Genomic DNA, 27,940 nt, shown 5'->3' with positions numbered 1-27,940 from the left:
TTTTCTAAAGTCGCATTTAGTTTGATGCAGCGAAGACACAATAAAACACAATACTGTAACAAATGTTTTCATTTTAATTGGTCAGTCATCAATCTCTTGTCTTACATAATAGTAAATATATTGGTTACATGTTTTAAGTCTTAAATCTGTGACTGGAATATAATGTTCATACTTCAGCTTCATACTTTTTGCCTTGACAGTCAAACAAAGGTCAAGTAACCCTGTGCACCTTGTTGTCAAAAGGGAGGAGGTATGAATGCCAACATTTGAGGACTGACAGTAGAATCTGAACAGCTCACTACTTAGCTACATCTAGCTCACAAGATAGATTCTGCATACCACATATCATCATCTGAAATATGAACGACATGAACAAAATTACTTTCTGTAGGTGTATTTTTCATCCTTGCACAAACCTCTGTCAAGTCCCAGTGTTGCTTCTGCCATTAGGATCTGGGGCTCAACTGAAGTATCACGTGTTTGTTGTTTATTTCTTGGAGAAGCACATCTACATATCAACAGACCAATTCAAGCAGAATATTCAAATCCATAGCTTCATTCATGAATGACGTTGCAGCCAGTAGTGTTGCTTTGAAATGCCCTTTAAAATCAACTTAGACATTATTACACAAAGCTGCAACACCAGTGCTCAATAAATGCAGTCAAAACGAACACATTTTGGCAGAATGCTGTAGGATCAGGAATTAGGTTTAACTGTTACATCAATACCAATAAACGCTTTTAGTCAAAGTCATTGTGAGGACAAGTGTGTGAGAATATGCTGAAGTTTAACAGATGGTACAGCGTAAAGACAAGGTGTCAAGGCAAACAGTTCACAAATGCTACGGTGGATTAGCAGTAGCTTTTACTGTGTAGAAACCCCTGTGTGACCTTTCAAGCTTGCGTGTACAGGACATTAGACAACATGGCAGTTTTTCAGGGACTGTGTAAGTGTATGTTTATTTATTTGCCCTTATTTGTCCATTCTAAGTGAGCGTCGGCAAGTAGCCATTAAACAGGTCTATAGACGGTGGCTGTACACAGAATCAAGTAGGGCCTAAGTGGCCTCCTGGCTCTTGACCCTGGCGATTTCCAAAAATCAGTTAGCCAAGTAAGTGTTGCTTCTTCTCTTCCCAGCTGGGCCTTAAATAATGTTTGCATGATCGCTGTTCATTTCTTGGAGAAGCGCATCCACATGTTGATAGACCAATTCAAGTAGAGTACTAAATGCATATCTTTAGTCATGATTGTGACGTGGCAGCCAGTAGTGTTGTTGTTCAATGCCCATAAATTCACATTGGAAATCCTTGAATAGCAGTATTCATAATAAATGCAGAGCAAAAACAGAAAAAGGCTTTGCTGGTTAGGAATTTTTTTTTGTTTAACACATTTTGGCAGAATGCTGTAGGATCTAGGATTGAGCTTGCAAATCATCTAACTAAAGTGTCAATTACATTAATGTGCATTAGTTTTAGACATTGTTCAGCAGTGAATATGCTGGTATGTTACAGCATTATGAATGTATGACTATAATCAAACAAACAAACGAGAAGCTCCAAAGTGTAAAGAGGACAATGCATATAAGCTACATTTGGCTAGCAATGGCTTTTAATATGCTTAAAGACCCTTGTGTGGCTTTTCCAGAAGGGCATGGTGGATTGTGTATGGTTGTTTGTCTGCCCTTCTCTTGCTCTCTGTCTTGTTCACTCTATGCAAATGTCTGTAAGTAGCAATGAATGAAACACGTCTATAGGAGATCAGGCAAGTGGCTATACACGGAGTCAAGCAGCGTTTGGCTGGCCTCTTGGCTCTTGACTCCAGCGATCTCAAACAGACGGTCCAGCTTGTCCTCGGCCATAGGTATCTCCTCAATCACGTGCAGCTCCTCTGGGTTAAGGATGTGCAGCATGTCGTCGAAAATGGGCTGCAGATCGCACGGGTCGAGGCGCACCTGCCGCAAAACCGTGTCCTTCTTCTCTGTTGGAAGATATGAGGAAGAGATCAAGTGACTAAGGAGATAGTAAACGTACTGTGGTATTTATTATTATTATTATTATTATTATTATTATTATTATTATTATTATTTAGCATTGGGCTTAAAAACCAATAAAGCATATTCTTAAAGTGTTTTCTAGTAAAGTTCAAATATGACTCAGACAGAACTAAATGAATAAATATCTAAATTGTACTGCTGAATTTAATTCTGAAAAGAGCGCAATAGAAAAAGCATGTAAGAGCACAAAGCATCCACAAGGAGGAAGCATAATCAAAGCAAGTCCACTTTTAGGTAAATCCTATATGTCTGTTCATTTTAATCTTTTTGGGTGATATGTGGGTCAGCAGTGTCTGTGTTTTTCTCCCTACACCCTTACCAAAAATCCACACTGAAAAAAACAACAGATCATTATGAATCAAATATTAGATTCTTCAGGCTGGTTTTAGATGATTTTATTCATTTCAAGCGTTATATTTTCTTATTCTGCTTCTTCCTAGAATTAAATGCTTCAAATTACGGAATACTACATAAATTTGACTACACAATATTTTAACTTGCTTTAAGAAGTTTAAGAAGTTTGGAAATGTTCTGGAAAATACGTCAATTTCAAAATATGTTATTTCCCAGAACATTTCCTTCTAGAACTTTCTAGAACTTTCCAGTAATATAAATAGTAGAATAAAGACTTCAGAAGAGAGCAGCATGTCAGAGAGAGAGAAAGACGTTGTAGATCCAGATTACAATTACAGAGGTGGAGCTGAAGAGAGAAACCCATACTGCTCTAACCAAAAAGACCTCAACAACTTGATCAGAGATCTTGGTCTCACCAAGTCCAGTGCTGAACTTTTGACGTCTAAGCTCGAGCAGTGGAAGCTGTTGGATGAAAGTGTGCAAGTCACAGGTCCTAGGAAGCGTCAATAAGCTTTTTATCTTCTTCACCCATTAAGATGGGCTCTACTTCTGCCACAATGTGGTGAGTCTGTTCAAGGCAATCAGAATCGCCTGTAGCCCAAACGAGTGGCGCCTCTTCATTGACAGCTCATCCAGGAGCCTCAAAGCCGTGCTGCTCCATAACAAGAACAAGTACCCAGCTCTTCCCCTGGCTCAATCAGTGTACCTCAAAGAGGATTACAACAGTGTCAAGACATTGAAGTATGATGAGTACCGCTGGAAGGTCATCAGAAACTTCAAAATGGTGGCATTCCTGATGGGTCTCCAAGGAGGTTTTACCAAGTTCCCTGCTATCTTTGTCTTTGAAACAGCAGGGACACCAGGGCGCACTACCAAAGGAGGGACTGGCCACAGTGGACTGAGTTCACTATTGGGAGGAACAACATCAAGTGCGAGCCATTGGTGGACCCCCGGAAAGTGCTGATACCACCACTGCACATAAAATTGTGCCTTATGAAACAATCGGTCACAGCTCTAGATAAGGAGTCAGCAGCCTTCAAGACTTCTTTCTTAAGCTGTCTGAGGCAAAAAGTAAAAGCTGATGTCTTTGTCGGACCACAGATAAAGAAGATCCTGGAGTGCAAGGAATTCCCCAAGAAGCTCACTAGGAAGGAGAAAGTGGCTTGGAACAGCTTCGTTGCAGTGGTTTGGGGCTTCCTGTGCAAACACAAAGCTGAAAACTATGTGGAGTTCGTTGAGACTCTGGTGAAGAACTACAGAACAATGGGCTGCAGGATGTCTCTTAAAGTCCATATCCTTGATGCTCACCTTGATAAATTCAAAGAGCACATGGGAGTGTACTCAGAGGAGCAAGACGAGGGCTTCCACCAGGATATACTGAACTTTGAACGGTGCTACCAAGGACAACATCATGAGAACATGATGGGAAACTACATCTGGGAGCTGCTTCGTGAAAGTAATTTACAATTACGTTGTAAAAAAAAACTCACTTCTAAATGTTTTGTGGTCATTGAATGAAAAGACAAAAATTTGCCCGTTTTCTCAATGAAAATAGGTACATTTCAATATACCTATGTCCTGGTCACAAAAGCAAAGTTTGAGAGGAATTGGGGAATTGGAGAAATAACACTTGTAACCCAGGAACAAAAATTGTGTTACATAGTGTAATTAATAGATTATAAATGTTACTATATGAGATGCAAACATCCGGGTTTTCACGAAAAGAAACCTCCTGCAAAGTCAAAAAAACTACTGTCCCTTTTTAATACACAGTGATCCAGATGCAAATGTTTAATCATGCAGGAGACAAGAAAATATTTTTTCTACAGACATCATTCTAGGATGAAAAAGAAAACTTGTACTGTTCGGTATAGGATTTACTATTTACTTTTAGGATTTCCATTACTATAACACACCTAAAGCACCTCCTTAATTATTAAGTTATTAAGTTATCATTAACTCTTTAGAGATATTAGCACAGGATTCAACGAAAGGCCCTGACAGACTTTAGCAAATCAACTTCCTAGATGTCTTCAGAATGACATTCAAAGCTCTTTACCAGTCTTTTTTTTTTAACTGATCTAGTCACTTACCTTTGGTAATAAAAGAGCCTGTGCGGCTCAGGGCTGAGTCTTTGCTCGAGGTGGAGTCACAGCGCAGCAGTGGCTCAGACTCATCGGTGAAGAAGCCTTTGGTGCGGTCAGGTGGTGAGTGCTCCACTACCAATCCCACCGCATCCAGAGGTTTATGGCTGGGGCTGGCGCCTTGGCTTGCATTCACAGCTATCATCAACTGGTTCAGATCAAACTGCAGTGGCACAAAGATAGGATTTAGTCTTAATAAGGTGTGTTAATTGTGGAATTTTAACAACGTATTTATTTCTCATGGACAATTCATCATTGATTTCAAACACGCATAGACATGCCTTGTGTGTTGCACCAGGCTAATGATGTACAGTAAAGCTGAATCTCACATGTGAGTAAGAAAACAAACAGCAGTTGAGGAGCGTAAGAATTGATGTCAAAATCTAATCTATTCTAATCTGCTGGTTACAATGATAATTTCACATAAATCCTACAAACATCTCACAACCACTCGTTCTTGAGATATGACACTAATGAGAATCTTGGACGGATGCACGGACAACCTGAAAACAAGTTGTAAAAACCTGAGTGGAAGTAAAGAAAAAACCTTCCCAAATTGATGGAACAAACTCCCTTCTCAGGCTGTTTATATGTATACACTGCATGCACTAGTGTCAATGAAAATATATTTTTTAAAAACACTTTATTCACTACTGTATTCACTCACTGCAAGTGACAATATCTTGACTATGGGCAAATGTATCTAATACTTCTTATTATGAAATTATTATGTGTCAAAATATAAATTATTCAGCCTGTTTTTACTCATTTCAAGCTTTAAATGAACTTATTTTATTGGTAGACAATGTTGCTTTTTTTCTAGAAACACATTTTTTAAAATAAAAAAACGATCTACGAATAGAACAAGCTTGGAATAGGTTTAATAATCTTTTTAATGTACTTTTTATTGCATTGTCCTGACCTACATTTTCCATGTTTCTGAAAGCAAACCTTTTGCAAGAGTCTCTGCCAAACAGAGAAATGTAAATGAAGCAAACAAACAAACAAAACCCCTACAGAGTACTTTAGCCTTTAGAATGGTTAGGGAAAGAAACTCTAACCGTAGTGGAGATAACAAGTGATTCCACCAACGTAGTGGAACCAACCTCGGCTCTGTGCGTCAGAACAGACTTACACATGACAAGCAAATGAAAGAGATTCTGTCCACTCTCACAGTCTTGGAATTCACTGCCCACAGGTCACATGGCCTAAGCCATTCACATAAACGGAAGATTGGCCCACAGTACTAGGAAAATCAACTCCTGCTATGTCACTCTCTTGGAAAATCAGTGATGCAGTTTAGTGAATGTGTGCCATATGACAAACTTTCTCATTTCCTTCAGCGACTATTATTTGAAATATCAGTTACCATCCAAACTGATTTCCACTTGACATTACATTGATTAGTTTGAACATACTTTATTAAGTTCAGTGTTAGGGGTGGGGAATCTGCCAAAAATAATCATATCACGATTTTTCAGAGTGGATCACAGTCCACAGTTTTTTTTTTTATTTCATGTTGGTATTTAAGACTGTTTTGTAAGTTACTGAAACTAATTTCCCTAATAATGGAAACATATTGTATCTCTTGGCCTATCTGCATCTCAACTGGATACATTTTGCAAACTCAGTGCTCTGAGGCGTTCTAGCTTCTAGTTACAGAAAACAAATCATGCAATTTATGTGGAATCTGCAATGAACGATCAATGCCATGATACTGAGTAAGAAGCTTACTCAAGGTCACTCACTTTACAGTGGGTTAAAGCATGAGGTAATAACATGCCACCATGTAGGACTAAAGGAAAACATTAATATAGACCCTAATAAAGATAAATCTGACTGAGTGCACAGAACCTAGACACAAGCATGACACCGCTAACAACGGTACAGTTTAAGTTCAATTTAAGTTCTTATCAAAGAAATATGTATAAAAATATTTGTTCCAGCAAACTAGCAAATCTGGCGCTGATTGAATGAATACATTTTACACTTTTGAAGCGAGAAAAAAAGTGTAAGTCTCTGTTTCCCCAGAGACGTACACTCTTACAGCAGCTCTGCAAAAGTTTTTACCAAGTTTTAGTATCTATGCGTTTTTATTACAGAAATCTTTTTCCACATTTATGCTTTTATGGGAGCACATAAAGCGTTTTCATGGACGAGTGCAATTTGAAGGTGGTGCCTTTGGATTATCAGAGTTGTTATCATGTCACATGGTATTACTCAGGTTGTTACTCAGTTATATACAACTCAGGTTATTGGCTCAATTTAGATATCAAAAGAATAGGGGCTAATACTTTCAACCTAATAGCTCCTGGGCTCTCATACAAGGGGCAAAAAGCTTCCCCACATGTACTTTACATGAACAGCAAAGGAAAGCTGAGCCTCGCTACTATAATTTGATAGAAGTGCAAATCATAGTGTAGCAAATTTATGGCAAATGTGTTTATTTTGCTCAAATTTTTTAGATCTACTATATCATGCATCGGTTGGAAAAGAATCAGAAGATACTTTTTTTATGTTTGCACCAAAACGGACAAGCAGAAACAGAAAGCCTGTAGTTAGTTAAATTTAACACAGATACAAATGTTATTGATGTTTTTATGCTATCAGTATTAAAAATTAGGATAAAATAAAGGATATAAATAATCTGAAAATAATCTGAAAGGCACTGTACTCATGAAAAAAGTAAGGTTCCCCCACTTCCTAAATCCTACTACAATTTAACACTTCAATCACAAGTTCAGGAGAGTGCGAGTTTGAATCCCGACGGTGCTACACTCATCCGTGGCTGAGACTCTCTCTCTCCTGTCAATCACAGTGACCCCAGCCAATCCTGGGCATCTGTGCGATGATGTATGCGGAAGAGGGCAGAAAGCACTGCCCTGTGCCTGTGCTTGCAGGTTGGCTGGCTTGAGGAAGCACATGTTGGCCTTCCAACGGTTATAGTCTCCCTGGTTATAGCCATCATATGATAGAGAAGAGCTGACTGGAGGGTGGGAATAACAAGTGACCAAAGTGGGGAGAAAAATGGGGGGAAAATGTACAAAATGTATATACAGTATGTTTTTCTGCAACCAGAAGATATATATGGCAGCCAAATTTACCACAACCATGAGGCTTATTTTCCTACTGTGCTTAATTAGCAGGCTCCCAAAAAAAGATGGACAGATAGATAGATAGATAGATAGATGTCGGCGCTGGTTAGTTTTGCCATCTAGCCAAGGACAGCCCTGGAATAAAGGGATTATTAAATGGTGCTGAGTGGTGGATATATAAAATGAATCTGTGTACAATGAGAACTTCAGAATGAATCAGAAATTCCCCACCAGCTGACCTTGAGACAAGGGCAAAGCATAGAGTATGTTTATCAAGACTGGGAACAGGAAGAAGGGGCACGCTTTGGCTCAAGCTTTAAAATGAAAGTTGATGATTGATTCTTTATCCGAAGAACACGACTCGATACAAAGTACTGTAGCCGTGTGGGATGGAGCCAGAACAGTGGCAGGATGTTGCTTTACCCTGTTTTGGCATATTTCTGTGAGGATATTTTTTGCGAAGGAAAAGCAGATGGATGTGTGTTTCTAATCCATAGTTAACTACTACTGTTATTAATTACTACACTGCAAAAAAAAGACAATTGAAAATATCTTGAATATGTATCTAGTCAAATGCATCTACTGTTTCCTGTTATGAGATCACAATAAACCAAATACAAGATTAATAAAACCTATTTCTATACTTTTTTTACTCATTTCAAGCTGTAATTTTTCTTATTCTATTGGCCGATAAAAATGCTAAGCGCGCTAAAACTAAACTAATGCTAGCAAACACATGAGAAATGAACCAAAGACTAATAAAGGCTGACAGCATATGGCAGATTTTGACATTTAAACACCTTAACCTTTAGAAATGTACTATGTACATGTTTACGTACTGGTGACACCTTACCTTTACATACTTTTTGAAATGCATTTTTGTGTTAGGTTGATTTGATTTGCACTTAAATCTGAATAGCATTCCACCTGACCAGGTATATGTTCGTTCCCTCCATAATGAGGTGCACTGAGGCATGTCATTAATGGACAAACATTCCAGTGCCATAACATCACTCTTACATTTCCTCAAGGAGACACATCTCTGTGGCTCAGGTGGATGTCATCAACTACGAGATTAACAGCATTAACATTCTCACCTCATGGAGGCCGTCTTCTTGAAGACACTAACAAAAACATGCTCCAGCTACAGAGCGAATCATATAGCATTACAGCTTAGTCTATGAGAGATCAGCTCTGCTTTAAAAACAATGACAACGTAACTGGCATCTTAATTATTTACACAAAACAGACCTAATATATAAACCTAATCATAAACCTACTATATATACATACTGTAGACATGGCACAGTACCACTTTTTCTTTTCCGATACCAACACCAGACCTTGAGTATCAACCGATAGAGAAACCCATCCCATTTCTTTTCTTTAAAAACTACTGACCTTTAAAATGATTTTTTAAACTGGAGCACTTTAAAAAAAATTACAGGAAACAATACACAAAACCACAGCTTTCACACAACAATCACAAAAACAATCCTAACAAAAGATGCAACCAAGTGTCTTTATACGTAAACATTTACTCTTCCAAACAAAAAAATTTCAATCCAAATCCAGTTCCATTGTTCCCACTTATTAAAGGATCAGATGAAACTCATTCTTCATTTTCTTTTCCTCCGATATCCGAGCCACCGTTTTTTGCTGCTGTTGACTTGATTTACTTGTTCAGCCATAAATGCTAAACCGTTGTGTTTATTTGCTTTTCCATGAGGAAAAAAAAAACCCAGTGTAATTAACACTGTTTTTCGTTTGTCATAACTGGCCTGTTATGTTATAGAACTCCTATCTGGTGTAACATTTTTTCAAACAAATGTATCACAGTATGTAATCAGTTCGCAGGCTGCTATACGCTATGCTAGGAATCGGGCTATGCTTCATGTTAGAACTGAAAAAACGGTCATATTGAAGGTTAGGATGCTGTTGTTGTATATTACTCATATTACCCTGTAAACACACACTATATTCATGTTTACCATGTACCCGTGGGAAGAGCTACACTGGACCTTTGCCAATATAATGTTCCATGCCGCCCACCTGAGGATTGTCTTCCATGACACCACGGATCTTCTCGACCACGTCAATGCGCCGGTGATGATGGAGGGCATTTATCAACTTGGCCAGGTTGGCATCTCTATCACAGATGGTCCAGTGCTGCAAGGCGGCGTATGCCCGCTCGTGGTCAGCAGAGTAGCCTTTGGAGAAGGCAGCCACTTCCCGCTCGTTAGCATTAGCCAGGGATTGGTACATGTCGATCCACTGGCTGCCAATCTGGGCTGCCACCAATTTTAGAATATCAACACCTGTGAATGAAACACACCTTTTGTAAATTGTTATTATTATTATTATTAAAGTGTCCTACCTGATTCATCCAGTTGGTTACGTTCAAAAGAACCATGGCCAAGTTATCAGCAAATGACTACTTCTCAAACTACATTCTTTATTGGACTGTAAGAAAATTGCTACCAACAAATACTGAAGTTTACTACGAAGAAAGAAGATGAAACGGTATCTGAGCTAAGGAGCTTGTAGCTGTAGTTCCTTTTCAGTGAACATTAAAATAACACTGGCACTGACCTATGATACATAGATATATATATATCTAAATATTTCTGTTGGCTATTTATGTTTGGGCTGATTATTTTTCGTGTCTTCGTGTCCTGCATACGCCCACCACGATGCCACAAGCATAACGATCCTATCAGCAAATGTCCTTTAAGGCTGATAATGAGTGTGACTTGTTTGTGATTACTTACGATGTTTAATATAGACAACATTTGTGTTTACAGACTTATTTTGTGAGAGAATTTGCGGACTCGTTTTGTTTTTAGATCTCCAGGACAATCCATAGGCAATCCATATTTGGTGTACACAGGCATGACGGGATAGGTGAACAATGCAACACTAGCTAGCTTAAACGAGGCCATAAGTTTTTGTTTGGGAATTCAAACGAGGCAGCAAACCAGCTGCAACAGGTCTAGCTTGGCTTTGAAACAAAGAAACCCTAAACATGAGCTGGGACTTCCCCCTGCATGCTTAATAGAGTCTCTGTGATGGATCTGAAAGACTTTGTCACAGCAACAAAACAGCGCTGGAGTAAAACCTACAGTCATGTCACCTTATCTTGTGTCAGCTTAACAGAATTGCAGCATCATCAATATGCTGGCCTTTTTTCTTCCCCCACAGAGATTTGCTACATACATGGATTTTCAACACTGCTCTGAACAAGGACTAGTTTTTGTAATTTTACTATATTCCAGATCACTTTTGATCACAGTGCACTTTTTGTGACAAAGGTTGACTAAGACCACTTCTGGAACCAGCAGAGGAGATGAATGGAATAATTCACAAATAAACAACATCAGTCTAAAGGAGGGATTCTACTGCTTTTCCTTCCAGAGCTCCCCGACTCTGCCACACATGCAGCCTGACTTAAGCTCACCCATAAAGTTTATGATCAACTCTTATAAAAAGTGCTCAGCCAACCATGCTTCTGAGCAGTGGGCTTTTATAGACAACACCTATCGAGGACGTTGTAATGCAGGGCACACAAAGGTGGTTTACTCCCCTTTGATCTGAGCTAAAGTGGGCTTTGATATGCTGTTTAAGGCACCGCCTGGTCTCCAGTGAAACTATTCATTATTTCTACAATCACTCTTTTCAATTTATATGTTTCCCACGAAGCCCTTTATTGGCAACATTTAACTACTCTAGTAAATATACACAAACGCCTGCAGGCTTACCAATTAAACACATTGAATGAATTAAGTCACTAGCTTATGGGATGTATTCAGGGCATCAAACTGTTGCATGAAGTTAAGCTTGGCTTTTTCAACCACACGCTCACATGCTCGGAGGAAATTACCCTGTGTGGGTGCACCTTAAATGGTTTGCTTGTTTTAGGAAGTAAAATGCCATAAAATGTCTTTTGGAGTTTAGAGACAATGAAATTCAAGTTTAAAGGTACAGGGGATGAAAAACATCACAGTAAAAATAGCTTCAGAGTGTTTGTATTTTGTGAAAGTGTTCTAAAACGTGGATTGGAACTGTTAAGTTAAAAGTTGTCATCATATGTTATTTTTTTATATTATATACACTATATTACCAAAAGTATTCGGTCACCTGCCTTGACTCACATATGAACTTAAGTGCCATCCCATTCCTAACCCATAGTGTTCAATATGATGTCGGTCCACCTTTTGCAGCTATTACAGCTTCAACTCTTCTGGGAAGGCTGACCACAAGGTTGAGGAGTGTGTTTATAGGAATTTTTGACCATTCTTCCAAAAGCGCATTGGTGAGGTCACACACTGATGTTGGTCGAGAAGGCCTGGCTCTCAGTCTCTGCTCTAATTCATCCCAAAGGTGTTCTATCGGGTTCAGGTCAGGACTCTGTGCAGGCCAGTCAAGTTCCTCCACACCAGACTCTGTCATCCATGTCTTTATGGACCTTGCTTTGTGCACTGGTGCACAGTCATGTTGGAAGAGGAAGGGGCCCGCTCCAAACTGTTCCCACAAGGTTGGGAGCATGGAATTGTCCAAAATGTTTTGGTATCCTGAAGCATTCAAAGTTCCTTTCACTGGAACTAAGGGGCCAAGCCCAACTCCTGAAAAACAACCCCACACCATAATTCCTCCTCCACCAAATTTCACACTCGGCACAAGGTAGTCCGAAATGTACCGTTCTCCTGGCAACCTCCAAACCCAGACTCGTCCATCAGATTGCCAGATGGAAAAGCGTGATTCATCACTCCAGAGAACGCGTCTCCACTGCTCTAGAGTCCAGTGGCGGCGTGCTCTACACCACTGCATCCGACGCTTTGCATTGCACTTGGTGATGTGTGGCTTGGATGCAGCTGCTCGGCCATGGAAACCCATTCCATGAAGCTCTCTGCGTACTGTACTTGGGCTAATCTGAAGGTCACATGAAGTTTGGAGCTCTGTAGCAATTGACTGTGAAGAAAGTCGATGACCTCTTTGCACTATGCGCTTCAGCACCCGCTGACCCCTCTCCGTCAGTTTACGTGGCCTACCACTTCGTGGCTGAGTTGCTGTTGTTCCCAAACTCTTCCATTTTGTTATGATAAAGCTGACAGTTGACTGTGGAATATTTAGGAGCGAGGAAATTTCACGACTGGATTTGTTGCACAGGTGGCATCCTATGACAGGTCCACGCTGGAATTCACTGAGCTCCTGAGAGCGGCCCATTCTTTCACAAATGTTTGTAAAAACAGTCTGCATGCCTAAGTGCTTGATTTTATACACCTGTGGCCAGGCCAAGTGATTAGGACACCTGATTCTGATCATTTGGATGGGTGACCGAATACTTTTGGTAATATAGTGTATTATATATACAACAGTTAGTTCCAGTTCACTAATTTGATTGGTCGAGCATACTGTATCCGAAATGTCACTCACTCAATATTAATTTCTTGTTTATAGAAATGTTGTATTAAAGCAATATCGCACTCAGAATCACGCTGTTGTACTGAGTATCGGCACGGCTCTGATTAGCTACGTTGAATCACAGCAGTGCAGTATTGAGTATAACCGCACTCTTGCTCATTGACAAACAACATTGCTTAATTAATCCTTTTTCCCCCTGACGCTAGTTTGCCGGACATTGATGTTTCATTTATTGAATTGGTTTTATTTTTCAAGCAAGGAAACTGGCATGGAAGTGCTCACACTGAAATATAGTGGATTTAAAAAGTCTGCACACCTCTGTTAAAATTACAGGGTTTTCCATTTTAAATAAATGAAACCAACATAAATCATGTGAGATCTTTTTCCATGTTTAATGTGATATGGGATAAGGTTGCATAAGTGTGCACACCCTTTCATACTGGGTCATGTGACTGCGTGCAGAATGATCCAATCACATTCAAACTCATGTTCAAAAGGTGTATTATCATACACCTGTCATCAGTGAAGTGATTCTGATTAACCCCAAATAAAGATAACCCCAAATACAACTGTTTCTGTAGGATTCTCTTGACATCTTCTTGGTTTTATCCGACTGCTGAAGGCATGGTCCTCAATGAAATTACAAAGCATGTAAATTAAGTATCACTGTTGATAGCTCTGAATGTCTACTCTTGGTTTGAGCCCTGGATTTCGCTTGTGAAGACTGCATTTGTTGTTAAAAAGGATAAACCAAGATGAAGACCAGAGAGCTGTCTATTGGAGAAAGGCAAGCCATTTTGAAGCTGAGAAAAGAGGGAAAACAGATCAGAGCCATTGCATAAGCATTGGGCATAGCCAATACAACAATTTGGAATGTCCTGAAAAAGAAAGAAACCACTGGTGTACTAACAACCAGACATGGAACAGGATGGCTAAGGAAACAACAGCAGCTGATCACAGAATCATTGTGAGAGCTGTGAAGAAAAACCCAAAAACAACAGTCAGTGACATCAACAACCTCCACAGGGCAGGGGTGAAGGTATCACAATCCACCATTCGAAGAAGACCCCGAGAACAGAAATATAGAGGTCATCCCACAAGATGCAAACCACTCATCAGCAGAAAGAATCAGAAGGTCTGATTGGAATTCACAAAGAAATACAGAGATGAGCCACAAAAGTTCAGAAACCGAGATTAACCTCTACCAAAGTGATGGAAAGGCCAAAGTGTGGAGAAAGAAAGGATCTGCTCATGATCTAAAACATACAAGTTCATCAGTCAAGCATGGTGGAGGTAGTGTCATGGCTTGGGCTTGCATGGCTGCCTCTGGAACAGGATCACTAATCTTTATTGATGATGAAACTCATGATGGTAGCAGCAGAATGAATTCAGGAGTCTACAGAAACATTCTGTCTGTCAATTTACGAAGAAATACATCCAGTCTAATTGGGAGAAACCTCATCATGCAGCAAGATAATGACCCAAAACACACTGCCAGCACAACAAATGACTTTATCAGGGGAAAAGTGGAAGGTTTTAGACTGGCCAAGTCATTCACCAGACCTTAACCCAATTGAGCAGCATTTCACCTCCTGAAGAGGAGACTGAAGGGAGAAACCTCCCAAAAAACAAACAACAACTGAAAGAAGCTTTGCTACAAGCTTGGAAAAGCAAAACAAAAGAAGAATGCAACAGTTGGTGATGTCAGTGGGTCACCGGCTTGATATGCAGTTATTTCAAGCAACAGATATGCAACCAAATATTAAGTGTTCTTTAATTTACTTTAAGTCTATCTGTTCCAATACTTTTGCTGACCTTAAACATTGGGAGTTCTGCCACCAAAGGTGCCATGTTGTTTAATACATCTACTGTAGATGTAAATATCAGGAAATAAAAACTGTCGTCTCATATTCAGCTTTTGATCTCAAACACAAATGTTTTCAGTACTGTCAGAGGTGACTGTATTAGTTAAGGGGTGTGCACACTTATGCAACCAGGCTATTGTAGTTTTTTCTTTTTGTTTTTTTTTCACCAAAATTTTTCTATTTGTTTTTCACCTGAATTTTGTTGGCTGCTATATCACATTAAACATTGAAAAAAAAAACTGACATTTTTTAGCTTTGCTTTATTTTTCCACATCATAAAAACCCGCAATTTAAATAGGGAATGTGTAGAATTTTATGTCCACTGTACATTACAACAAGCAAAAATAAGAGGCGTGGAATAGCTCAACTTGAAAGAAATTATTGATGAATGTCTTCTCCTTGCCATAAAACCTTAAAAAAAACAAAACCAAAAAAAAAAGATGATAAGATTACACATGCTGTATGAAATGTCTCCTTGTTTTTCATGTACAGTACTTCTGACAAAGTCACAACAGCATGTGTACAAGATGTACAGGCCTTTAACAGAGGATGTGGTGGGAACCCTGAACCCGGGCACCTCCCGTAACACAACCCCCTTTGTCTCATCCCACCATGCTTTAGCACTGCACTGATAAACCCACTCACCAAACAGGGAACTGGAATAATCTGGTTTAAACTGCTTGTGGTTGGATCTGGGGTGCATACACACACACACACACACACACACACACACACGGCTTAAGCTTACATCAGTCAGTGCACGATGTTGCAGTGATGAAGTCCCACTAGTGTAACCTGGCAGCCCTAGATGCTGTCATTCCCCCATACGCTCACATTTTACAGGAAAGAAATGAGACACATAGAAACTAAAAACAAGTGAAAGACAAAAGAAAGATGCCAAGACACAAAAAAAGAGTGACATAAAGAACAGGAAAGACAGCCTGTGAGCAGAAAGAGGGAGTGAGTATGTTAAAAAAAAACAAAAAAAAAAAACAAAGCGGGACAAACAGTACAATGTGTATTCATGTTCAGTGAGTAAATGGGAGATACAGGAGACGAGAGAGAGAGAGAGAGAGAGAGAGAGAGAGAGAGAAAGCAAGAAAGAGTCAATGTGTGGGAGTTAGTTTTGTAAAAACTACTCTAGAGCCAACAAAATATTTCTGTCTATGTCTGTGTGCTTGTGAGGAAATAGAAGACAAGCAAGACAGAAGAGATGATCCGGGTATCGTCTTACCAGCATGCAGAACATGAGAGACGGAAAAAAAAAAATAGAGAGATGTATGTGATAGGGTGGGTCAGTGTGTATAAAAATGTGGGGAAAAATCTACATGGAAAAAGTGTATTTTTTCCATTTTTTTTTTCCAAAAAAATGTGTGTGTCTGGAAGAAAATGGGAGCTATGCAGGAGAAAAGAGATGATGATACACTGGCCCAGTGCTTGTGCAGCTACTGTTAAGCTTGTGGGGGAAAATGAATTGGAATTGTGATGAATTGTGTCAATAAGTAAACATATGTCGTATTCCACTGCGCCAGGTACCGTGCCCAGTGTATGAGTGCTTGCCAGTCTTTTGCAGCTAATAATGACAGTAATGTTCTATATAAATCAGAGGTTCCCAAACAACACCAGATGGACATTATGAATTTTCTGCAACCCCAAGCCTTGACTACACCGACTACATTTTTTAAAATCCCAATTCTTTTGTATCTTTTGAACTTTATTATGTCAGTAACATTCGTATGTGTAACTAAAAACCAAAGGAATATTCCCTGCACTGAATTACCAGTCTAGTAGGAAGTGTTGCATTGTTCCAGGAAAAATAATCCACACTAAGGTGTTGTGATACAATGTGAAGCACAGGGATCTGGTTTATAGTTGGCACATGACTTTGCGAGCGTGCAGAAGCAGTGGCAACTCGAGTGGCATTGTTCGGTGACAGTGTACCTTACGTATATCTGGAAGATTTGAAAGTGGCATTCACTAGACGGCACGTCAGAGCCAAAACATCTCTGGCTGACATCTTTCCAAGTCGAACTGCGACGTTAAACGCACCGATGAGCTCTGTATCGCTTAAAACTTTACGCTGTCATCGTGATTACGTGATTACATTGTGCACACACTATACCTGAGACTACTGATGCACATTTAAAAAGCAAAGACTCATCGCACTCAATATTGACTTTGTTTAGTTTATTACTGTTTACTGCTCTTCATAGTAGAATTTTTTTAAAAGTAAACATTAATTTCATTATTTTTGAAGGTGTCTTTGCTTTATAGCATTTCTTTGCCATGTCTTTTACATAGTACTGTCCATCTACACTAAACTTTTCTGCCTAGTCACCTTACATCCTTCTTTCTTTTTTCCGGTTAGTCTTCGTAAAACCATCTTGAATCTGAAAAAGAGTCGTTTCTTATTTGTCGTATTACTGCTAATCATTACTTAAACTCCCTTTATTTGAGTTAAACAGTTAAAAAGTGTATTTATGCTAGTTTGTAGATAGTGTACGAAAACAATGTTCTCTAACAGAATGGAATCTAATAGCGAACTGTAGTGCAGAAAATAGTGTGGAAGTAATAATAGTTCGGATCTCACCCTGGCCGTTGGAGTAGTAGATCCACTTCTCCTTGTTGTGCCCAGCAGGAGAGCTGGGCTTCTTGTGAATGGCTTTCTCCACGATGCTGCTGGGGTCCTGCCTGGGCCCTTTCTTTAGCACCCGCGAGCTGCGCTTAACACTGCACACCACAATCACCACGAGAAACAGCAACAGGAGCAGCACGATCATCCAGGGCAGGTGCTCGTTGATGTCGAAGTGCTTGTGCATGCTTGGCCGAGGCGAGCCTCTCCTGATGGGCCTGTAGGACAAACCCTGGCTCTTCCTTTCCGACAGAGCTTGCTGATTAGCCGGCAGGAGATTCCACGATGGCAAGGGATTCGGTGTTGGAGAATTCAGAACCCCTGCTTCATCCGAGGGGCTTGTGGGGGTCAGGATGTCTGACATGGCAAGGGTAGTTTGTGGATTTGTTAATTCCACAGTTGCTGCTGATGGCTGGACTGAAAAGCACAATATGGTAAAAGAGAAAGAGAAAGAGAAAGAGAGAGAGAGAGAATTGTAGTGTGGGCAGGAGAGAAAGATAAAGAGAAATCAACTGCACACATACAGATGCACTTAATATACAAAAGAACAAACGTTTCAAATTCCATCAGCAAGCCGTTTTGTAGAGTTAGATGCAAGTGGAGCATGGACTCTCCTAAAGTTCCAACTGATACGAAAGCGGTAGAGGTGTAACGATGAACAAAATTATAAAAAAATCAGTGCAATACGGTGGTGTCTCAAGACGTTACAGCAAAAATTGATAGAGTCTCATATCCGCAGCTCTGAACTTCCCAATCACCACCACGATTTCCGTAACACGGACCGAATCATCCTGGAAATGCATTCCCTGAGAAAATGCTATGATCTTAGTTTAGTTTTACTCTAATACACTGAAAATGGAAAACAGTAGTCCATGGATGCGCGAGGTCGACAAATGACTTCATTCCGACCTCCGACTTCCCATTTCCGAGGTAAGTCGAACGCAGCATAAGTGAAGCATTAAAGTAATTTGTATGGAGTTGCTTTAAGGTCTTTTGCTTGTACACATTCAACTTAATCTTTTGAGACTCTGTATCTGTGTATGACTTCTTCATGAGTCTTCATGTTCGAAATACCAATTTCGATTATGATCAAAATGGACACTTACTTGTAGTAGTAAAATCAAAATGAGTGTTGAAGGGATTTTAGGGAAATCTGATGAGCTACACAAACACCAGTCATTCTACAGGACTTATAAAGGTAGCTATATACTGTGTACACAATGTTGTGTACTGTTCTCAAGAGCACACACATATTTTGTCAATTCATTATGCTTTAATTAAAACAATCTCCTGCTATTTAATCCACCTAATCCAGTCCACTGTTGTCTTTGTGAGCACGTAGTTACCAGAACAACATTTCACAGTTTAATTTAACATTTAATTTTTGTGTCCCAACTATACACTCTTAAAAGCAATAAAATGGCTTAAAAACAACAACACTTTCAACTGTTCTTTTACACAGTGGTAATGTGGCAAGTGTCATATGACTTAAGGCTAAGGTGGTTAAACACTATATTTCTGGACGCCGTCTCACCTCCATGAACAACTTACAGAAAGTGTAATTAAAAGAACTTCTGTTTGTCGTCTTCTGTTTGGAAACAGAGGAGGATTAGAGATTAGAGAAATGTCAACTAACAAAGGAAACTGGTATGTCAACGGTTGCTCTGTTACCGTTTGAAGAAACTACAGACCGTCACAACCTACAAAAAAAAAAAAAAAACACCCTATGAAATATCTGTGTCTGTCTAAAGGGTTTTTTAACAGATGTTCAGAAATTTAGGGTGGGGTCTGTAAGAGATTAGAATAACAAAACATCCTAAATGACTACAGTTCACACCTTCTTTCACCTTTGCCAGTTACACACATACCTGAGCCCCCCTGTGGTTACTGTATAACCTGAAAAAAACAATAGTAAAAATTTACGTCTGAAAAAACCTCCTCTTTTCTCTGCTCCACCCTATTTTTCAAGGTTGTTTTTAAACAATTTGCGAAGGAAACACCAGGAAGCGAACTCTCGCCGAGTTTACATTACTAGTGAAGAGACGTACTGATTATCAAAAGTATTTCAGTATGGACATTTTTGCTGAAAATTTCCTGAGACTTAGAGACAGGATGTACGCTATAGGCCAGTTTGAAACAATTACGTTATAATTACAGCTGCATGCCATAAAAATGTTAAACCATTCATTGTTTATAACAGTAAAAATGCTTTTCTCATTCAGATATTTACACTGTATTTAATAAAAAGTGGATATCTGAATGGTTCAAATATTCTTGCCTGTGAAAAAAGGAAATTGTACTAAGCTTTTGTGGGAACAGATCCTGAGGTAACCTAACATTAATAGCACTACAGTGGCATGTTTATTTTTATCTTATTAAAATTTCATGGAAATGTCTCTTCCAGCTCTTCCAACATTCAGACTGTTAAGATTTTCTGTGCACTCCAGCACACGGTGCAGAAGTGCACACAGTGTACACGCTCCTGTCAGCGCTTTTCCATTCTTACCTCTGAGTGCAGGGTCACTGCTGTGTGAGGATGATGAGACAGGGCCTAGCGATGAGGTTCCACACACACTGTCCGTCTTGTCAGTGCCCTTGAGCAGCAGCAGCATTCCTAGCGCCTGGCAGTCCGTGTGCGTTTGGCACCTCACACGCGATGGCACGTCGGAGAAGGTGCCACGCGGACATCTGCGGCAGCGCACGTCTTCTATCTTGCTCCCCTGTTTCCGCACACCCCAACCAGGCAGGCACATTGGGTGGTGGAGGCACTCTCCGGCCTTGGCGTAGGTGCCAGGCGGGCACACACACACGCGGTCTGTAGTAGCTGTGCAAGGAGACTTTTCAACAAAAGGAGCTTGGCAGTGACTTTGGCAGCGGTGGCACTGCTGAACACCGTTCTCACCCCGTGTGAATGTGCCCGCTGGGCACTCGGTGCACTCTCGCACACTGCTATTGGTACAGTGGGATGAAACGTACGTGCCTGCTGGACATTTGTCACACACAAGCTGGGTGCCTGTGTCAGGGTCGATGTGGCTGTAGTGACGGGGGGATAGAGACCCCTCTGTGTCTGGGCTGGAGGTTAAAGCCTGGACCAAGACATCACCAAGCAGAGTATAGAAAAGCTAAAGAAAGAAACGATATTGGTTAGCTGGCCCAATCATCAATATACAGACACACTGAGAATATTATTGTGATCATCATTTAACAAGAACAGCACATATACTAAAATGATGCCTATGCTAATGGCACAAAGCAATCCAGAGGAATTACCAACCCACAAGTGCAAAAGTGGTTTTTCTCTTTGAGAGAAAAGTCCAAAGAACTGAAAATATGGGACATCACAATGGATGTGTCCACGTTTTTGTTTTTTAAAACGGTCCCTAAAATTTTCACCATGTTACTATATTAGTTATTTATTACATTATTAAGCAACAGTGGATAACGTGTGTAATCAACATCCCTGATTATTCCCTTTACACACAAGTACTTCCAAAGCAACAGAACCCAGTCCAAGCACACAGCTGATCCACTGAGGATTAAGGGACCGACAGCATCTAGTAGCGCACAAATGTAGCCATCTAGCAGTTCTGGCTACTAGCCACGTTAAGAGAATAAAAGGAACCTCTAGCATTCTGATCAACATCTCTAATCATGAAAACAAACGGTATTTTTAAAAAGAAAGAAAAAAGAGGAATGCCAAGATTGCACTGTGGCACATGACCTTCACAGCGACTTCTAAACACTTCTAAATGCAGCACCATTCTGAAGCGATTACAGATTTATTGGGCTCCAGAGCTGCCAAAAACCATTCATAACAGTTTTCTGCTTCCCTTAGCTGATGATTACGTCAGTTCATACTTCACGCCTTTACGTTGGTGCCTACATTTTATTCTCCTCATCTATACACTGCTTTGGCAAGTATATGTGTTTTGCAAGCAATATGCTCTAATATTCATTTTCTGCTGTTTATGCGTATAGTCCATACATTCAGTGTTCTTTATCCTGCAAATGCCTGCCATGTACATTACAGGTTAAAAAAAAAAACTTGAAAACTTGAACCTGCTTTTCATTTGTGACACACAGTAAACATTACACACGGAAAAGCAAAACCTTCACTGCATTGATCTCATGTCACTTAATTGGTTAGAGTGATTGCTTTTTAAGTATTAAATGCTAAATCTGTGGAAAAGAAATCCACACTGCTGCACTGCATTTCGAGTCAGAGTCGAGTCAGAAAAGCAATCTGAAGGAGATCATGAAATGCAATACTCATTTCCCATGCAGGAAACATTCTACACTGAAACCTTCATTTTGCTCTTACGTGATCTTGATCTTTTTTATGGAATAAATGCTGTCTGAAATTACTGTAATTCCCATGTTGCACTGCATTTCACTTTCATCACTGTGTTGCAGTTATGCCGCACTGAAATGAAATCACTGTCCAATCACAATCCTACGCTGTACTCGGGGGCGTGGTTGTAGCTGGAGAAGACCCTGAATTCTTCACTTTCCAGGTGGCATTGCAATCATATTAAAGAACAGCCTTTATAGTTTCTTATGGGCTTATTGTTTCTTCATTCTGTTTACACTAAGTTCCCGAACCCATATTCATCACACTTTTCAGAATTAATACTAAAGGTGCTAAGACTGAAAAATAGTTACAGCTCACAGCAGGACCAAGGACCAAGGAGTTACGCTAGCAAATTTCTTCGACATTGTCTGGCTGGTTGGTTTCTTTTTTGCCAAGTGTATTTTATTTTTGTGTTGTGTATATTCTGCCACAGTGTTTGTAGCTGATCACATTGTGCAAATGTTTGTGCTGCTCTGTGCCACATTGTCGATCTCATGCCTTGTTTTTTCATGTGTGATATGATCAGCGAAACAGTGCCCCGAGCACATCCATTTGCTCTTGTAGTCAGCCTGGCAACTGCCAAGCAACATCCTGCATTATCTCTTACATTCAGCTGTTCTATGCAAAAGATGTCATTTTAAGTTTGTTACACCTTTTTTTTTTTTTTTTTTTTAATGCTCTTAACCACGGACGTTAAAACAGCAGTGTCCCTGGGTGTAGCTGTAGTAGATAATACGATGGTATCTGTCCAAACCCTAGTGTACTCCCACAATGCACGTCTTCCATGATTACGTTATGGCAGGCCACTGACATAATGTATTGGGAACATGTTTTGTACTTGTGTAAATTTGTCTTGGGTGCAATTACACCTCCATTTTCAGCTAGCTACCTACCAGCTCATGTTAACATGACATCTGTGTGAATAGCTGCTTGTGCCATTATTTGTTCTGCCTTGTTAGACTCTCGTTAGTTCGTGTGCTGCATTGTTGAATTACTGGCTTAAAGATTCGTCATTTAGAATTGAACTGCTTTGTGAAACTGTCAATAGTCTGTCAATACTTCCTCAAATTAAAGTTTCTCATGTAAAGCCAGCCTAAAACTTGCAAGACACAGCTACTTGTATGAAACTTCCACTGTGTAAAGCTAGCGAGAGCGAGTTCGTTTCTATGGCGATAGTCAATGACTCCATTTAATATAAAAAACCTTGGTTACCATCTTGCAATAACTCCGAATACGGATAGTTCTCTATACAGATTTTATATTAATCATTGATCACTTGCATCCTCACATAATCCATAAGACATATGAGAGAAAATACTTTGAAGTGAGTGAACGCTGTGTGACTACATACAGTACATGTTCAGCATGACAAAAAGTGAGAACTGTCCGAGTATGTAAACTCTCTAGACCTTAATGAACCTGTTAGACATCATATACCTGTTTAATATAACAGTTTAAATAAAGAAAATTGGCTGTTTAACGTATCACCAGATTTACCGAAATTGATGATCATTAGCATGGTGATCTTGCCATGCATTTTTGCACACAGAAAATGTCTCACCCGGTGATTAATCTCTCTCTGTGCATGCTCAGAGTATTGCATACATGCTCTACTGAATGACTCATCACATTTCAGGCTGACCTGAGGGTGAGGCTGGTCGAGAGACTGATGTAGCGTATGTGTTTGCTTTTCTTCAGCCCAGTGCTCTGCTGCTGCAGTGCTGCACGACAAGTCACTGACGAAGTACCGCATCTCCTGCCTTCTGCCTCGGTTGTCAGAATGCAGACTTTTTTCCCATTGAACAAAGTCCTTTTTAATGTCATTGACATGTCAGTTTGATTGCTAACTTGTTGATATCAGAATACATAGAAGATAGTGGTGTCAAAGCTGCTGTGTCACATTAGCAATTAAAGTCAAACTTCATCTGCCATAAACGTCAAATTTTACGGTATAAATGACAAATTATGAAGTCAAGGGAGACCTCCTTTGTCATGTCAGCAAGACTGGTTGTGACACTGTCCACAAAAACGCAGGAAATGCAAGGCCAGGTGTAGCCATGTACCTAGATATCTAGGTTATGCTATTTTTCTTATTCCTGACACCAGCCTAAAAGCTATGACATGTTAACATGCCATATATTGCTGTTCTAGCACGATGATGATTTCATGTAACGGCAATGCCACTGACTACCTTATTTATAATATTAAATTGAAGCTTTGAGAGTCCCTCACGAGTCCCTCAGCACAGACACTCGCCTTTTCATAATATTACCCAATAATATCTCTTGGACTGTACTGAATTAATGAATTTAATGAATTTGACTTAAAATTTGTATTGAGCTTATCTGGATTTTAGAAATGTCGTCGATGTAATAATCCCAGGACAACATTTAGGTGTGATGGAAAAGGAAATCAGGAATCAGGAGGGGGGAAAACAACACACCTGTTACAGCATGTCATAACCAGGTCAGAGCAGCCGTGCAAACAAACCGCCGTCTCTGCCTGTAGGCATCTGTGTCCAATTTCATGTCACTGTCAACAACAAACAGAGCCCTCTTTTTTTTTTTTTTTTTTTTTTAAGTTAATATGTGAAAACATTCTGGGTTACATATTCCCAAAATAACATCAACCGGATTTAAAGAGAACTTTCAACTGTCTCAACTTTCATCTTTATACTGGATATAAATTAGCTGTTGCTATGCTTACATTAGAAGATTTTGCTGTGTTCTTTTGTGACATTTGATATTTAACATTAAAACCTTATTGTTTACATTAAGGCTGTAACTTAGAGAGATGTGAAATGAACTAATTATTATAGGATTTTATATATATATATATATATATACACATACACATATATATCTGGTTTGAGAATAACACAGTGACACTATGATTTATATTTCTAAAATATGGTGTACTTGACATCTTCATATCTAAATATTTTGTTGAAAATGAGAACTGTGTTCACATACACATACGTTCTTGCCCCATAATTCCCTGTAGAATTTTGTGATGAAGGGAAATTAGGATCAGTGTTACATGAAGCAGTGAAACCCAGAGCAGTGTCAGTGTTTCAGCAGTGTCAGTGTTTCAGCAGTGTCAGTGTTTCAGCAGTGTTAGTAAATCAGCTATATCAGCAGTGTCAGTGTATCAGCGGTGTCAGTGTTTCAGCGGTGTCAGTGTTTCAGCGGTGTCAGTATATCAGCTATATCAGCAGTGTCAGTGTATCAGCAGTGTCAGTGTATCAGCGGTGTCAGTGTATCAGCGGTGTCAGTGTTTCAGCGGTGTCAGTATATCAGCTATATCAGCAGTGTCAGTGTATTAGCAGTGTCAGTATAACAGCAGTGTCAGTGTATCAGCAGTGTCAGTGTTTCAGCAGTGTCAGTATATCAGCAGTGTCAGTGTATCAGCGGTGTCAGTATAACAGCAGTGTCAGTGTATCAGCGGTGTCAGTATAACAGCAGTGTCAGTGTATCAGCAGTGTCAGTGTTTCAGCAGTGTCAGTGTTTCAGCAGTGTCAGTATATCAGCAGTGTCAGTGTTTCAGCAGTGTTAGTAAATCAGCTATATCAGCAGTGTCAGTGTTTCAGCGGCGTCAGTGTTTCAGCGGCGTCAGTGTTTCAGCGGCGTCAGTGTATCAGCAGTGTCAGTGTATCAGCAGTGTCAGTGTATCAGCAGTGTCAGTATAACAGCAGTGTCAGTGTATCAGCGGTGTCAGTGTTTCAGCAGTGTCAGTGTTTCAGCAGTGTCAGTATATCAGCTATATCAGCAGTGTCAGTGTATTAGCAGTGTCAGTATAACAGCAGTGTCAGTGTATCAGCAGTGTCAGTGTTTCAGCAGTGTCAGTGTTTCAGCAGTGTTAGTAAATCAGCTATATCAGCAGTGTCAGTGTATCAGCGGTGTCAGTGTTTCAGCGGCGTCAGTGTTTCAGCGGCGTCAGTGTATCAGCGGCGTCAGTGTATCAGCAGTGTCAGTGTATCAGCAGTGTCAGTGTATCAGCGGTGTCAGTGTATCAGCGGTGTCAGTGTTTCAGCGGTGTCAGTGTATCAGCGGTGTCAGTGTTTCAGCGGTGTCAGTGTATCAGCGGTGTCAGTGTATCAGCGGTGTCAGTGTTTCAGCGGTGTCAGTGTATCAGCGGTGTCAGTGTTTCAGCGGTGTCAGTATATCAGCGGTGTCAGTATATCAGCGGTGTCAGTGTTTCAGCGGTGTCAGTATATCAGCGGTGTCAGTGTTTCAGCGGTGTCAGTATATCAGCGGTGTCAGTGTTTCAGCGGTGTCAGTGTTTCAGCGGTGTCAGTATATCAGCGGTGTCATTATATCAGCGGCGTCAGTGTTTCAGCGACGTCAGTATATCAGCGGCGTCAGTGTTTCAGCGGCGTCAGTGTTTCAGCGGCGTCAGTGTTTCAGCGGCGTCAGTATATCAGCGGCGTCAGTGTTTCAGCGGCGTCAGTATATCAGCGGCGTCAGTGTTTCAGCGGCGTCAGTATATCAGCGGCGTCAGTGTTTCAGCGACGTCAGTATATCAGCGGCGTCAGTGTTTCAGCGGCGTCAGTGTTTCAGCGGCGTCAGTGTTTCAGCGGCGTCAGTATATCAGCGGTGTCAGTATATCAGCGGTGTCAGTGTTTCAGCGGCGTCTGTTTCAGCGGTGTCAGTGTTTCAGCGGTGTCAGTGTTTCAGCGGCGTCTGTTTCAGCGGTGTCAGTGTTTCAGCGGTGTCAGTGTTTCAGCGGTGTCAGTGTTTCAGCGGTGTCAGTATATCAGCGGTGTCAGTGTTTCAGCGGTGTCAGTATATCAGCAGTGTCAGTGTATCAGCGGTGTCAGTGTATCAGCGGCGTCAGTGTTTCAGCGGCGTCAGTGTTTCAGCGGCGTCAGTGTTTCAGCGGCGTCAGTGTATCATCAGTGTTTCAGCGGCGTCAGTGTTTCAGCGGCGTCAGTGTTTCAGCGGCGTCAGTGTATCAGCGGTGTCAGTGTTTCAGCAGTGTCAGTATATCAGCAGTGTCAGTATATCAGCAGTGTCAGTGTTTTCAGCAGGCTGGAAACAATAGAAGTTGCTCATGCTGAAGCCCACAGCACGCATCAGCAGCAGGGGCTTGTGGGAGCTCAGATACAGACAAACACCACTGCATGACATGAGAAGCCGAGTGAAAACCCTTTGTTAAAGCGGTGCAGTGTGGGTTAGTCTCCTCCAGCAGTCATGCAGAGATGTGCTCAGTGCTGAACGCGGTCCCTTTAAATGATTCCCGTTAAATGCTCAGGAGACGGACCATGAAAAGCGCCTGTACTTACTGTTAGCGTCCAGGTGATGGACATTGTTGTTGTTGTTGTTGTTGTTGTTTGGAGCTTGGCTGAATGGAGCAGTCGTCATTAAACCGTGGGCAGGTGCACAGAGAGCTGGCTTGTGCTGCTGAAGGTGGAACACCTCGCTGTGGAGCCGAGCCGCGCGCGCTGCACTCGCTCCTGACTGCGCGCTTTCCGGCAGGTGCCTGTAACTCCGCTCCGCTTCACACACTCAGGCTCGGGGACAAGCACGCGCTCTGGGTTATACGTGAAAAGCCTCTCGCTTTGCGGTAGTGCTGTAATTCCCATAGCGATGCTGGATCTGGCGACTGGTGCCTCCTCGGCTCGCTTCGCCCCGGCTCCGTGTTGTTGTGCTGTGTTGTGTCGCAAAGCGGGTGGGCGCTGGAGACACACGTCACCACCGAGACTCAGCACGAGCTCTCAGCAAACCGCCGCTTTACTCACACACACACACACGGCTCGTTACTGCACTGCAACAGCGCACTACACCGGACACACGGCATCACTGCACACACTGAGTAGGGAATAAGGTGCTGTTTTTCCCCCAGTTCAATTCAGGTTCATTTATAAAGCGGTTCATCAAGTTCATTTATAAACAATGGACGCTGTCGCCAAGCAGCTTTACAGAAATCTGTGTCCAGATATAGATTTATCCCTATAATGAGCAGGAAGAACCCCCTGAGAAGACATGAGGAAGAAAGCTTGTGAGGAAACACACTCAGAAGGGAA

The 27,940-nt window shown here is 40.8% G+C and overlaps 1 protein-coding gene across 1 annotated transcript; it reads right to left on the bottom strand.

Annotated features, from left to right (window-relative positions):
* Positions 1–54: 54 nt before the first annotated feature.
* Positions 55–27,639, bottom strand: tnfrsf21 (tumor necrosis factor receptor superfamily, member 21). Its single transcript, XM_026946948.3, has 6 exons — positions 27,200–27,639; positions 20,071–20,686; positions 17,523–17,981; positions 9,699–9,964; positions 4,501–4,714; positions 55–1,977 (listed from the first exon to the last, which is right to left on the bottom strand). The coding sequence occupies exons 1-6, from the start codon at positions 27,221–27,223 to the stop codon at positions 1,748–1,750; spliced, it is 1,809 nt and encodes a 602-aa protein (XP_026802749.2). The 5' UTR covers positions 27,224–27,639; the 3' UTR covers positions 55–1,747.
* Positions 27,640–27,940: the final 301 nt, after the last annotated feature.

The sequence above is a fragment of the Pangasianodon hypophthalmus genome, chromosome 19 (assembly GCF_027358585.1).
Source record: "Pangasianodon hypophthalmus isolate fPanHyp1 chromosome 19, fPanHyp1.pri, whole genome shotgun sequence".
Lineage (NCBI taxonomy): Eukaryota > Metazoa > Chordata > Actinopteri > Siluriformes > Pangasiidae > Pangasianodon > Pangasianodon hypophthalmus.
Note: the sequence above shows the minus strand (reverse complement) of the source record. Positions and strands in the feature narration are given on the sequence as shown.